Source organism: Narcine bancroftii, chromosome 9 (assembly GCF_036971445.1).
Source record: "Narcine bancroftii isolate sNarBan1 chromosome 9, sNarBan1.hap1, whole genome shotgun sequence".
Taxonomy (NCBI): Eukaryota; Metazoa; Chordata; class Chondrichthyes; order Torpediniformes; family Narcinidae; genus Narcine; species Narcine bancroftii.
This window is the reverse complement of record NC_091477.1, coordinates 79,950,693-79,963,962: the sequence shown is the minus strand read 5'-3', so window position 1 is coordinate 79,963,962 and position 13,270 is coordinate 79,950,693. Positions and strand designations below refer to the sequence as shown.

The following is a 13,270-nucleotide window of genomic DNA, read 5'->3' as shown; positions in this document are numbered from 1 at the left end:
TTCAGGCAGCCTCCATGGACAGAAATTTCAGTGATTGAAAGTGTACATTTTGCCTCTACCTGGCACTGGATGAGGCAGGTCAGAGTGGAAATGGTGAGTGGAGTTAAAATGGCTGGCAACTAGGAGTTCCAGATTGAATCCACAGAGTACAGATGCTTGGTGAGATGGTTGCCCTAACTGCTGTTTGCTTTACTGATGTAAGTGTGGTTATATATTACTTGTACTGAATAAAATGTCTCTTCACTCTATGGTTTCAAACTTATTCCAGTTTCCCTTCAGTCCTGCAACCATTCAGTTTTCCTCCTGTATGTAGCAGCATTACTGCAGAAATATTTTTCATGGAAACCTTTTTATATGGTGTATTTATTGTGGTTTTAAAAGCATCCTAAAATTGGTATGCAGTTATATAAAAAGAACTGGGTGGAAACCAGAATGTAGCTTGGTTAAAGTTAAATGTTCATTGAATGTTGGTTAAGAGACTTTATCCCATTTTGTGCAAAGATTATCCTCACTGCCATCCTGTATTTATTTGAAGTGTGATGTTGGAATACAGGCACACAATGTTTGTAACATTTGAAAAAATTATTCATCACGAGACACCATTTGAAGAAAATTAAGATGCAAGAGAGTGAATCGTTGCCATAGGATCCAACACAGCAAAAAGAAAAATTAAGCAATAAAAATAATTACACAGCATATCTTTTGATATCAACAAATAGTTGACAGTTTCTGAAAATCCTGGTAGACTTTCACAAAATAGATTCTGGACAATTTTAGCAAGGTGTCAATGATACACAACTCCAGTCTATGGAAAACAGTGAAGTGCACAACCACTGTAATTCCCTGCAATATTTAGGATTTCTTGCATTTGCATCCAATTTTAAATGAAAGCCTTTTGAAGCATTAATCCATCTTTACTCTTCAATATATTTGTTTTTGGAGATCTGTGCATCACGGACATTTATTGTCCTGGAGAAGGTTCTGCCTCAAACTACTGCAGTCCTGCTGGATCAAGTGTTCTAGGGTTTCTCAATCAGGGGGATCTTTTTGAGCATTTCATGCATTTTCTTAACTCATTCTCAATGAATCAGAACTCTTTTCACTTTTCCGAAGCTAAACCAAAAGTCTTTTGGGCTGACGTAGAATCTGTGACTCTTTTTGCTGGAAATCACGTTTTAGACATTGGAGTTTTAAAAATCGCAATTCCTCACTCTTCTGTTCGTCATTCTCTGTGTCTCCAACCTGTTCCTGACCTACAATTTTCAGAGAGTTCCCATTCTCCCCAAATCTGGTCTTTTGTCTTTCTTTAACCCCGCTATTCCCAGCAACGCCTCAAGATCAGGATCTTCCCTTAACATCACTGCCTCTTCAAGACATTCCCTTCTTTTAAGATGCCTATGAACATTTAACTTTAACCAAACTACATTCTGGTTTCACCCAGTTCTTTTTATATAACTGCATACCTATTTTAGGATGCTTTTAAAACCACAATAAATACACCACATAAAAGGGTTTCCATGAAAAATATTTCTGCAGTAATGCTGCTACATACAGGAGGAAAACTGAATGGTTACAGGACTGAAGGGAAACTGGAGTAGTTTGAAACCATAGAGTGAAGAGACATTTTATTCAGTACAAGTAATATATAACCACATTTGCGTCAGTGAAGCAAACAGCAGTTAGGGCAAGCATCTGTACTCTGTGGATTCAATCTGGAACGCCTAGTTGCCAGCCATTTTAACTCCACTCACCATTCCCACTCTGACCTGCCTGTCCTTGGCCTCATCCAGTGCCAGGTAGAGGCAAAATGTACACTTTCAATAACTGAAATTTCTGTCCATGTGTGTTTGCTTCGGTTCAATTGCGTACCACACTGTGATAAAACCCCTTGCAGTTCCTGGGGAGCATACAAACATTTTACAAATGGTGCTGGATTTGAACCAGGGTCAGTGGTGCTTTAAGAACATTCTGCTCACCACTCTGGTAACTGCGCTGCTTGAGTTAAATGTGCTACTAAAGTCACCCAAGACCCATCAGCTATCCTGTTCATATTCAAATTTACGGCAATATCTTGCCTCGCTTTTGAAATCTCTTACACTAGTGCCTTAGTTCTGTCTTCTTGTTGAGGCCATATTGTTTGTACATTTCGCAGTTGAAGTCCAAAAGTGGGCTACTGTAGGGATAAGTGATGCTATTAACTTGGATAAATATCATGAAGTTGCAAAACTTCAAGTGGAAGGCAAAAGTGGCTACTTTATCTGAGCGCTGAAATAATTTGAAAACTGACATCAAATAAGGAGTATAAAAAACCCGGGGATTTACTGCTGAAAGTTGTAAAGAATGTGTTGAAATTGATAAAAAGAAAATTGAGGCTTTATTAAAATTACCAAAATGGGATTGTGAATGAAAGTTAACCTCATTCTATTATCTCTTTTCATCTTAAACATCTTTCACAGAGAGAAATAGAGCTGTCTAAGAATTTGTCAATTTCGGGAAGAGTTGTGTTTAACAATTGGTTTGTAGGGGGATAGTAAACCTCTTGTTGGAGGGATGCTGATGGGAAATTCTCTCATACAAAGACTTCATTTACTGCCAGACAGTACTTATACATTGCTTTGAATGTTCTATTATTGAAGAACTCACAAAGAGAACAGGTAAATCCAGTACAGCTACATTCAGAGGCTTCAAAGATGATGGTCCAGGATGGGGTGGAAAGAGAGAATGGTTTGAGATGAGGCCTTCTGGAGAAAGGTCAGAAACTAGAATAGATGGGAATGGTCAAGATGAGGTTCAGCTGATGAAGATTGCCAGAGAGGGGCAGGGGTTTGTCATTGGGAGATTAAACATTAGTAAGGAGAAGGTGGTCATTGGATGATACCAGCTGTTGGAGATTGGGTGGTGGCTGGGGAGGTGATAACAGATTTGAATTGGGGATTTTGGTGGTTACAAGAGTCAGATATGAATTGGTAGTTTGGAAGTGGGCTCTGAAGGAGAGCTGCAAGATTCAGATGCCCAACACTCGGCTCTACTGCATAGGATCCAATTAACTCCTAGCAGGGTTTATCCAACACAAGTGGTCTCTTTACATTAGCTTGTCAGTCTAATGGAAGACAGGAAAATAAATTGTTGAGTTTGTGTTACCCGCATTAGATCCCAGATCATTCATTTGATTTATTTTTTTCAAAGGTTGAATCATCTAGTGCTCAAAAATACAGTGCCAAATTAATTTTGGAGATTTTTAATTTCAAAATTTAATTTTATGCATAAAAATTTATACAATGAATACAAAAAAATGCATGGTTTTCCATTCATGGTGTCATTCAATCTAATTATAGTTTTATCACCTCTGTGCATTTGTAGTTTTGTTGCATTCTGGGTAGAGAACTCCATTGGCACTGGTGGCCACCTGGGATGATACAAACTTCAGGTTTTTGCAAGTCTTCTGTACAGGACGTAGCACCGTAATGTCTGGTGTCTTTCCACATCAACCCATTGCATTGGTTCCTCCATGCATCAGAGCATCCTTTACACGTACGTCTGCAGCCTGGAATGTACCAATCAGTAGCATTCCTTTATGAATATTTAATTGCACTGGAAAACCAAGGACTGAGAGTCCTCAGTCGTGCAGATGCTTGGGATGAACACCCATGCAACCTTTTCCAGACCTTGGCAAATGCACACAAAGAAGTGGGCAATTGTTTCTTCCTCATTACAGCTGTCCCAAGGACAGGTGCATTGGGAGTGAGACTCTGACCATGCTGGAAAGATCTGATGGAGCAGACCCCTCTTAGTGGCAAGACATGATGCTTGCTGGTGAATGCTGGTGATGCGGCATTCTGCCAAATGGTTTCAATAGTCTGTTGAGGGAACCATCTCACAGAATCTGTTGTGTCTTTCTCTGCAGTGCCTGCATGATGATCTATGCTGGCCACTGCCTGATGGATGCGATCAAAGGTGTTCTGAAGGAACCTATAAATGACAGGTAGTTTGCAATGCCCAATTGACTAAAAGGTGTGGCATGAGACCAGGCCCATCCTGGGGGACCAAGGGAAAATAGAACCTCAGAACTTGTTGATATTTGTGCTTGCGTATTTGGATTCTAGGCAAGGCATGATGCAGTTGTTGCAATGGGATGTGCAGTGTTGGGTGCACATTCCCCGATAATCTGGAGGCTTGTATATTGTGACCCATTGAACCCATTTTCTTTTGGATCCCCAGATAACATGGAAAATGGCTCAAGTGATTCCCATGCTAGAGGAGCATGGTATGGGCCATGATAATTTCTATTTGTTTAATTGCCTCAGAACCTGATGCCCTGCATGTTAGAGTAGACATATAATCCAGTTACGGGTCAACTCCAAAGCTGCTTGAACCTTGAGCAAACAATGAAAAGCTGTAGGAAATCCATGGGGTCAGACAACATCCATTGGTAAAAATAATCAGTTACTGTTTTGTGTTGGGATCCTTCATTGATGACAGTAAGAGGCAGGAAAAGAGGCTGGGAAGAGGCGATAGGATATTGGGCAGAAGATGGGAGGGGGGAGAGGCCACTGGGGGAAAGGAGGGGGTGGTTTGAAAGAAAATTAAGAACAGGAGTAGATGAAGAAGGGATTGAAGCAGTGAAACCAGAGTCAGAATCAGAATTTATTGTCATGAACAAGTCACAACATTTGATGTTTTGTGGCAGAATCACAGTGCAAACATTCATAACATGAACCATCTTACAACATGAATAAATATCTATATGTATGTGTGTGAATATATACACACACACACACACACACACACACACACACACACACACACACACACACACACACACACACACACACACACACACATAAAAGTAGTAGTGCACGGTAAGTAAGACAGTGTCTTTGGTTCATTGATTGTTTAGGAATCTGATGGCAGCGGGGAAGAAGCTGACCTTGTGCCATTGAGTTCTCATCTTTAGGCTCCTATACCATTTTCCTGATGGTAACAGTGAAGAGGGCATGGCCTGGGTGGTGGGGGGCTTTGAGCATAGAGGCTGCTTTTTTCAAGACACCACTCATGTAGATGTCTTCGATGGAGTGAAGTCTGGTGCCTGTGGTGTCGCAGGCCGAATTAACAACTCTGGAGATTTTTCTTGTCCTGAGAGTCGGCGCCTCCATACCAACCAAAATGCTCTGAACTGAGACGTCATCGGCAAACTTGCAGATAGAGGTGGGGTGACCTACAATTAGAAAGATCAGTGCTCATGCAATTGGAGTTGAGAATCTTCAGGCAGAATATGATGCATTGTTCCTCAAGTTTGTATTTGACCTCACCTTGATAATGGGTGAGGCTGAGGACAAACATGCTTGTATGGGAATGATCAAGCATATTATAATGGTTGGCTACTGGGAATTCTACTTAAACTCAGAGTCCAGCTATTTGGCAAAGCAGTCACTCAATCTGCACTTGGTTTCCTGATGCAGAGGAGGCAACACCAGGCACAACAAATACAGTAGATAAGTCTGGTCTTAAATGAGAAACTCAGCAGGTCTCACAGCATCAGTAGGAAGTAAAAGGTAAACAACGTTTTTGGCCTGAGCCCTTTGTGGTTATTCAGGTCCCTGAATAAAAATGAGAGGGGAGGAGATAGGAGGAGGGAAGAAGGGGCAGGGGGCAGAGCACAGGCTAACAGGTTGTAGGTAGATGCAGGTGGGAGGGTGGAAGAGAAAAATGCTGATTAAATGATGAGGGAGAGTAACTTCACTCGGAATAAGTATGTGGAACAAGCTAGATGGCCTGTGTTCTATCAATGATAAATTATCATCCAAGTACATTGGAAAAGATGTGGAGGCAGTGCTCTTCTGGAATTCTGACCATGTTCTGGCATAATAAACATCATTTAATTGTAATCAAAGTCTCTTGCATCATTTTATTTGTTGTTGGTAGGATTTGTTGGTGATTATATCCATTAGATTTTGAAGACTTTGAGAGGAGGTTGCTTAAGATAGCCCATCTTTGGCTATAATCATTTGAAAACACTACGTCCCTCTCCCTTCCACTTCAATGTTGGGTAGCTTGGATCTGTTGCAAAGATCACTTTGCAAACTTTACTGAACAGAAACTTTGATGTTGCAGAAGTTATTTCTAGCTTGGCAGTCTGAATGGTTGCACTGGGATTTTCATTACTGGGACACAGATGAGAGAAAATGTGTTGAATTATGCATTTTCTTTATTTGCATTCAGTTATTATATGTGCACTCATTCCACTGTGGACATATTATACATTCAGCATAATACCTGCAGAAAAATTTAGGCAGCTACCACCTCAATGTGGTAATTGTTATTTGACATTTTCCCATAGTGACCATTTGCTTTATATATAAAAAAAAAATTGATTAGCTCCTCCGTTCAATGTATTCCAGTGTAAGACCCAGGGAAATTTTTTTCAAGTGTAGGTGATATCAGGCAGCATTGCACACAATTTGCAATATCTCTCCATCACTCGCTCAGCACCACCATACACAAAATGCAAATACTTCTCCACGAATCTGTTTAACTTGCGTTAACGTTTCAAGTTTCCCGAGTAAAGACCTAATATAAAAAATATGATATATTCCCCTTTGAGACCAAGGCCGTCAAGTGAATGCACAATTTTTTTTTTGCTAGATTCACTCCTCTTGTGTGAAAGAGCAAGATCTATTTATTTATTACACTTGTAGCAAATAATGGCTCTTACTATTGTCTATTTTTTTGATTGCAGTGGGAAGAAATCAGCGTTATGGATGAACGAAACACGCCAATGCGAACGTACCAGGTCTGCAATGTCATGGAAGCCTACCAGAATAATTGGCTGCGGACTAGTTGGATTCCTCGTGATGGTGCCCATCGGATCTATATTGAGATCAAGTTTACTCTCAGAGACTGCAACAGCCTTCCAGGTGTCCCTGGAACATGCAAAGAGACCTTTAACATCTATTATTATGAGTCCAACAACAACAACTTGTGGTACATTAAAGAAAGTCAGTACATAAAGATTGACACTATTGCTGCGGATGAGAGCTTCACCCAAGTGGATGTAGGTGACCGGGTGATGAAATTAAACACTGAGGTACGGGACATTGGATCACTGACAAAGAAAGGCTTTTACCTTGCTTTTCAAGATGTGGGTGCCTGTATTGCTTTAGTGTCAGTGCGTGTCTATTACAAGAAGTGCCCATTAACAATTCGTAACTTGGCAGAATTTCCAGACAGAGTGACTGAAGGGGACTCTTCGTTGGTGGAGGTTCGTGGTTCCTGTGTGAATAATTCTGAGGAATATGATGTGCCCAAAATGCACTGTAGTACTGATGGGGGATGGCTCGTACCTATTGGACGTTGTGTGTGCAAACCAGGATATGAAGAGAAGAGGGATACCTGCCAACGTAAGTACCTTTGATTTTACTAAGGTAGGGGTAGGAGTTTCAGCTTGAGGAGGGCAATCATGAAACCAGTTTTTTTTTGTGATGGGGTCATCTAACAATGATAAGATGTTGCAATAAAAATGCTGATTGTATGGCAAGCTAAATGTAGAAGTTGTGATGAGATATCCCTTCAAAGTTAGTAACACCTGAACATTTAGCTTTCCAAAAGAACGTTGCAAGATTAATTTGTGCTGAAAACTTAATGGAGCATTTTTTTTTTTGCTGAGGATGTAAAATTCTCTTAATTTTCAGGACCTGAATCACAAATAGGAGCAGAGAGGAGTGGGAGGGTGGTCCTGAAAATAAAGTGTCTGACAGCTTTAAATCATGTTTGTTCAAGATCCTTAAAGCCAGAATCCTTCTTCCACAATGTTATCTAATTGACTGATGTCCAAGGCCAGCAAACTATTGGGCCGACCCTACTGAATCTAGTTTTTTGTTGTTGTTTAGCCAGCTGCCTTAGATTGAAAATGGTTTACTGTAAGATTTTGTGGAATAAAATGGAATTCAGTTTAGTCTGAACAACCTAAAAAGGGTTTATTAAATAAAGGTGCCATTGTAGTAACTGGAGTACTTGTTATGGCATTTGAGGTGATGATTTTAAATTCAATTGGGAAGGAGGAGGCATTGGATTAACAGCAGATTATGCATGCATGATCTTTCTTCCAGAAGTGCAAGCACCTTGGAGCTCCTTTCACACTTCTGTCCCACTAAATTGGCCATTCAGTATCCAGGGAGAGGAATGGGGGGGGTTTGGCTTTTCATGCTTGACCACTCCTAACTGGGACACTGAACACATTCACACAGTCCCGGGGTTAGGACTGTTCTACCTTCTACCAGTGATATGTCATTACGCATTAAGTGATGGTGGACCTACCCTAAATTCTGATCAATGTATTATGATCTTGTATTTGAACAAAATTAATCATGCCTAATTATAACATAATTAAGCTTTATGTACAGCACACTATGAGCCCCTGTTGTTGTGCCGACCTATATAAACATCTATAAGGGATTGTGAGAAACTGCTAGCAATAAATAGCAATAGCGCAAAATTTTTCAATAGTGTGGAAAAGTTGGTGGTGCTATAGTGCTCAATTAATACAGCGTGGGAAATTTGGTAGCACTCTCTTATACAATTTATAAATACCGTGGGGAAAAAGCAATGGTGGACCTGCCCTCCCAGACTTTTGTGCGGCAGAGAACTGGCTGTATGCACGGCCTCATGCATGGAGCGCACATGGAAGGATTTCTCTGCCACACGACATTCTGGGGTCAGGTCCGCCATCGCACCATTGCATTTTTTTCCCATGGTTTTATAAATTGTGTGCTATATCGCTACCAACTTTCCCATGCTGTTTATTCTCATTCTCATTCTCTCTCTCTCTCTCTCTCTCTCTCTCTCTCTCTCTCTCTCTCTCTCCCTCTCCCATTGCAACATTCCCATGGTAAAATTTATGCCTTCATGTTAATATTTTCTTCCTTCAAGTTCCTGCAGTCATGCAAAAATATGGGTCATTTCAATCCCGCAATGCAATTGCCCATTGCACAATTGCCTGATTGAAACGCCGGTGTCTGCAGACACCAGGGATTGTACTAGGGGTTGAGGCTGACAATCCCCGGTATGCGATGAAGTTTTCTGATGCCAGCATTAAGACGATTTTCCTTTCACACTAGACACTTTAAAGGCCAATAGGACATTAATTCTGGGACCACTTGCAAGTGTGAAAGGTGCTTGTGATGTTTAATCCCCAACTCCTGCAACATGCATATGATTTCAGTCTGCTCCTGTAGATTTATTGTCCTGTCTTAAAACAAGTCGTTGAGCGGGAATCGTTGTTTTTATGTCCACTGCCTTCACTTGACAAGATAGGTTGCAAATAAATTCTAAGACACATTCTCAGTTTTATGAGTATATAAATGTAATCCTTCTGAGCTTCATTTAGTCACCATGCATTTTTGCAAAAACATTAAATTCATAGTTATGAAATGAATTTTTCAATCTCCCAAGATTGTTTTTAATCAAGAAATAATTATTTGTATATGGAAACAACTGCAAATGTTTGTGTAAGTGCACATGTAACCACTAACTGAGGGAATATAAATTTCCTTGGAAAGTAGAACTATTGTTGCTAAAAAAAAATTGCCGTTTCTTTGAGTTCATATCAATTAAAGATACACAAATTAAACAGTGCATCATTTTAGTTGCTTTTTCTGCCTGCAATTTATGACTTCATTTTTACATAATCATGTATAAATTAGAGTGCGATTGTTTGTTTCTTCCAAACAAACAACGTATTGGAAAGGAAAAGGGTAAATGGAGAAGACTGTCAAATTATTTCTTCTGACATTTTGCACGGCTTTGTTTTTGTTCTTGACAGTTCAGTTCTTTATAGCACAGCTGTCAGGGGTCATCTAGAGATCCTGCAGGGCACATAGTAACACAGACTGCTTTCTCCTGTGCTCCAGCTATACCTCCAAGGTGACATCTGAACAGTGCCAAGAGTCACCAAGCTCTCTGTCCAATTTAATGAACTTAGTGCATTCATTGCTGTAAAGAGAACATTAATGAGGCAGATAACAGGAGAATAGAGCTTGTCCTTTTATTCACATTGTGTAATAGCCACTAAAGGTTGTTTAACTTTTCCTTGACACATGATGCGCACCAGTGTAAAGGATGCTGTGTGAAATTGGTAGATCTGAAATGGTTATAAATGTGTTTGTCAAGTAACCACATTACTAGATCAGTAATCAGGTGTATCCTGAAATAATCAACGAATGTTTGAATAAAGAGGAGTATTTTGAATATGCTTAAATTACAGCTATAAGTACCAGCAGGAACACATTATATGGTGCATAACAAATTCAGGAAAGAGAATTTGTGAAAAAGGAACAATTTGTAGGGCTATAGGGAAAAGACTAATAGCATAAAAATGACTAATGACTTGCATTCAATGGGCTAAATGAACACCTACTGTGCTATAAGATTTTGTATTTAAAAAAAAAACTGGCTTTGGTTACAGACTTGCACAAGAAAATGGACTATCGTTTGTTGTTACTTCCTCACATTCCATTCCATTGTCCTCCATGAATGCCAGTCAGGGTAGTAAATACTCCAGGAACCAATTAGCATTAGCAATCAAAATTTCTATTGCCATCAGTTGTAGAAGCAGAAAAGAGAAATCGAAATGTTCCAGAAAAGCGGTAAATACTTAGAAGTTAAGACTGACTCACTCGTTGCTGAGAAGAGGACATTAATTTGGAAATTAATTAAACATAGATGGTCAGAAATATGACAGGCCATGAACTACAATAATATGATCTTTTTCTTCTTTGGCTTGGCTTCGCGGACAAAGATTTATGGAGGGGGTAAAAGTCCACGTCAGCTGCAGGCTCGTTTGTGGCTGACAAGTCCGATGCGGGACAGGCAGACACGGTTGCAGCGGCTGCAGGGGAAAATTGGTTGGTTGGGGTTTGGCAAGCTAAGCGTATTAAACGTTCATGGATGTATCATTATGCACTATCCGAGCGATCATTTTTCAAGTGAAATGTTCAGTTGTCTCTCTGGCACTCTGAAGAAGAACAGGAGAGCTCAATCCTACCTCCTGGGTATCATTAAATGAAAGATTATCTGATAATATCATGGGATCATGCCATGCACAGGCCATCTGTCATCTTTCTAATGTAATAGAATCATACAGTACAAGACAGGTCCTATGATTCAATTGTCCAAGTTGGTGTTCTGGGCTAGCCTTGCCTGTGTTTGGTTTATATCCTAAACTATTCCCATGCATAAATGTGTTCAAATGTCTTTTGAATGTTGCCATTAGACCTGCTGCTACAGTTTGTTCCAGAGACAGTGTACCCTCTGAGTGGACAAGTTGCTGCTCAGGACCCTTGTAAATATCTCACCTCTAACTTTAAATCCATACCAATGGTTCTCAACCTTTTTCTTTCCACTCACATACCCTATGCCATCGGTGCTCTGTAAGGGTTTGCTTAAGGTGGTACATGAGTGGGAAGGGAAGGTTGAGAACCACTACTCCAGATCCAATTGTTACTAAAATATTTTGCTTGAGAAAAATTGTCTTTGGACCATTTCCTTTGGAGTTATGAAACTATGCACAAAATGAGTCAATTGGATATGATTAAAACAGTGGGTTTCAACCTTTTTCTTTCCACCCACATACTACCTTAAGCAATCCCTTACTAATCACAGAGCACCTATGGCATAGGGAATACGTAAAGTGGTATGTGAGTGGAAAGCGAAAGGTTGAGAACCACTGGTCTACTAGTGAATTATACCACAATGGTGCACTAACCAAAAATTCCTCAAGGAGTCTGGGGGAGGGAGGAGCGGGTGATTACAATAAAAATAGATTGCTGCCTTTTGATAGAAGCAAAATTATTTCACTGAACAATTACCCACATTTTGGAAATGCCACTCTACTTTGTAAATAAACAGGATGTATAATTAATTTTATAGAGAGACTCTTTAAGGGGAAGACTTGATTAATGCAAGTGTGTTCCTTTCAACAAGTGCAGGAAGTTTGAGGATGTTTCTGACAGATGCTGATGGTCACTGACGGTTGGATTAGTGGAATGATCTGGCTTTCTGAATATTGTGCAGCTCTAATGGATCAAGCACTGGTATAATACGTTATTAATGATTGTAACTTTCCACTGCTTTATGTATTAGTAAAGTGCATAATATATTTTTTTATTGAGGCAGTTCACTGAACACATTCACCAAATCTTGTTGCACCTCCTCAAAATGAGGGGACTATAAATTTTGTTTGACAGGAATTCAAATTTAAAACTTAGAATTGATGCAGTATTTTACATTTTGTTTTGAATCATAATATTGAGAGAAGCTTCAGAAAAAGCTAGTGAAGTTCGACACAAATTCTGCATTGGCTAATGAGGCAATTATTCACATGAATGAGGTCCTGGACCACTTATTGTGACTGACTGCAGGTGACTTAACAAGGCAAGCTGCAATGTGATTGAGCAGGCATGTGGAGGGTTTATGAAGCAGCAGGTGTGATGTGATGACTTGCATGTTCAATTATCCTGTCTCATCAGAAAGGCCGCCAAAGCAATTTTCACCTCTCGTGCTGCATTTCTGGCTTGTCAGAAGAATATCACTTTTTTTTTTCTCTGTGTGACATCAGACTTGCCATCCCTGTATATAGGGCTGGTGGCAACTGCTAAACTGATGCTAAACTGCCTGTGGTCTTTTTCTTTGCAACTTCATTGCTTTAGCATAGTGAAGATGCCCCGTCCCCGCCATTCATTTCATTCCATTTTCTAAACCTGTGTTTACGGCAAATTCTCGACAATTTAAGTCACCATTTCAACCCAAGCTGGGCTCCTGACTGTGTCGTCTCGATCAGCAAGTTCACCTACATCCAAAATTAGTTGCCTACTTTCATTTTTGCCTTACCCAATTATGTTGCCAAGGAAACATGTTCCTGCCTCAATAAAAACAGACGAGAGATAGTTTTTCTGAAATTTTTAATTGCTTTTCTTTAATAAATCTCTCAGTTGAAGCTCTGAGTATTTTGAATTTGAGATATATTTCAGATTTCCAGCATTTTGCTTTTCTGTCACTTCCAAGCTTGTTCATTCTATGATGTTAGCTTTCCATCCTTCGCATATTCTAGTTTATAACCCTATCCCTGACAGTTCTACTCTTCCCACAGTCCATTTCTTCCCAATGAATACAGGCTAACTTCCAATTCAGAAACTTTATTCTGTTGTGTGTGTGTGTGTGTGTGTGTGTGTGTGTGTGTGTGTGTGTGTGTGTGTGTGTGTGTGTGCACACACAGAAG

The 13,270-nt window shown here is 39.9% G+C and overlaps 1 protein-coding gene across 1 annotated transcript in view; it reads left to right on the top strand.

Moving 5' to 3' along the window:
* Positions 1 to 13,270, top strand: part of LOC138742321 (ephrin type-A receptor 3-like) — a 337,908-nt gene that overhangs the window by 37,370 nt on the left and 287,268 nt on the right. The window contains exon 3 of the mRNA XM_069896585.1: positions 6,737 to 7,397. Coding sequence (XP_069752686.1) covers positions 6,737 to 7,397 — 661 coding nt within the window. The remainder of the gene's footprint in view (positions 1 to 6,736; positions 7,398 to 13,270) is intronic.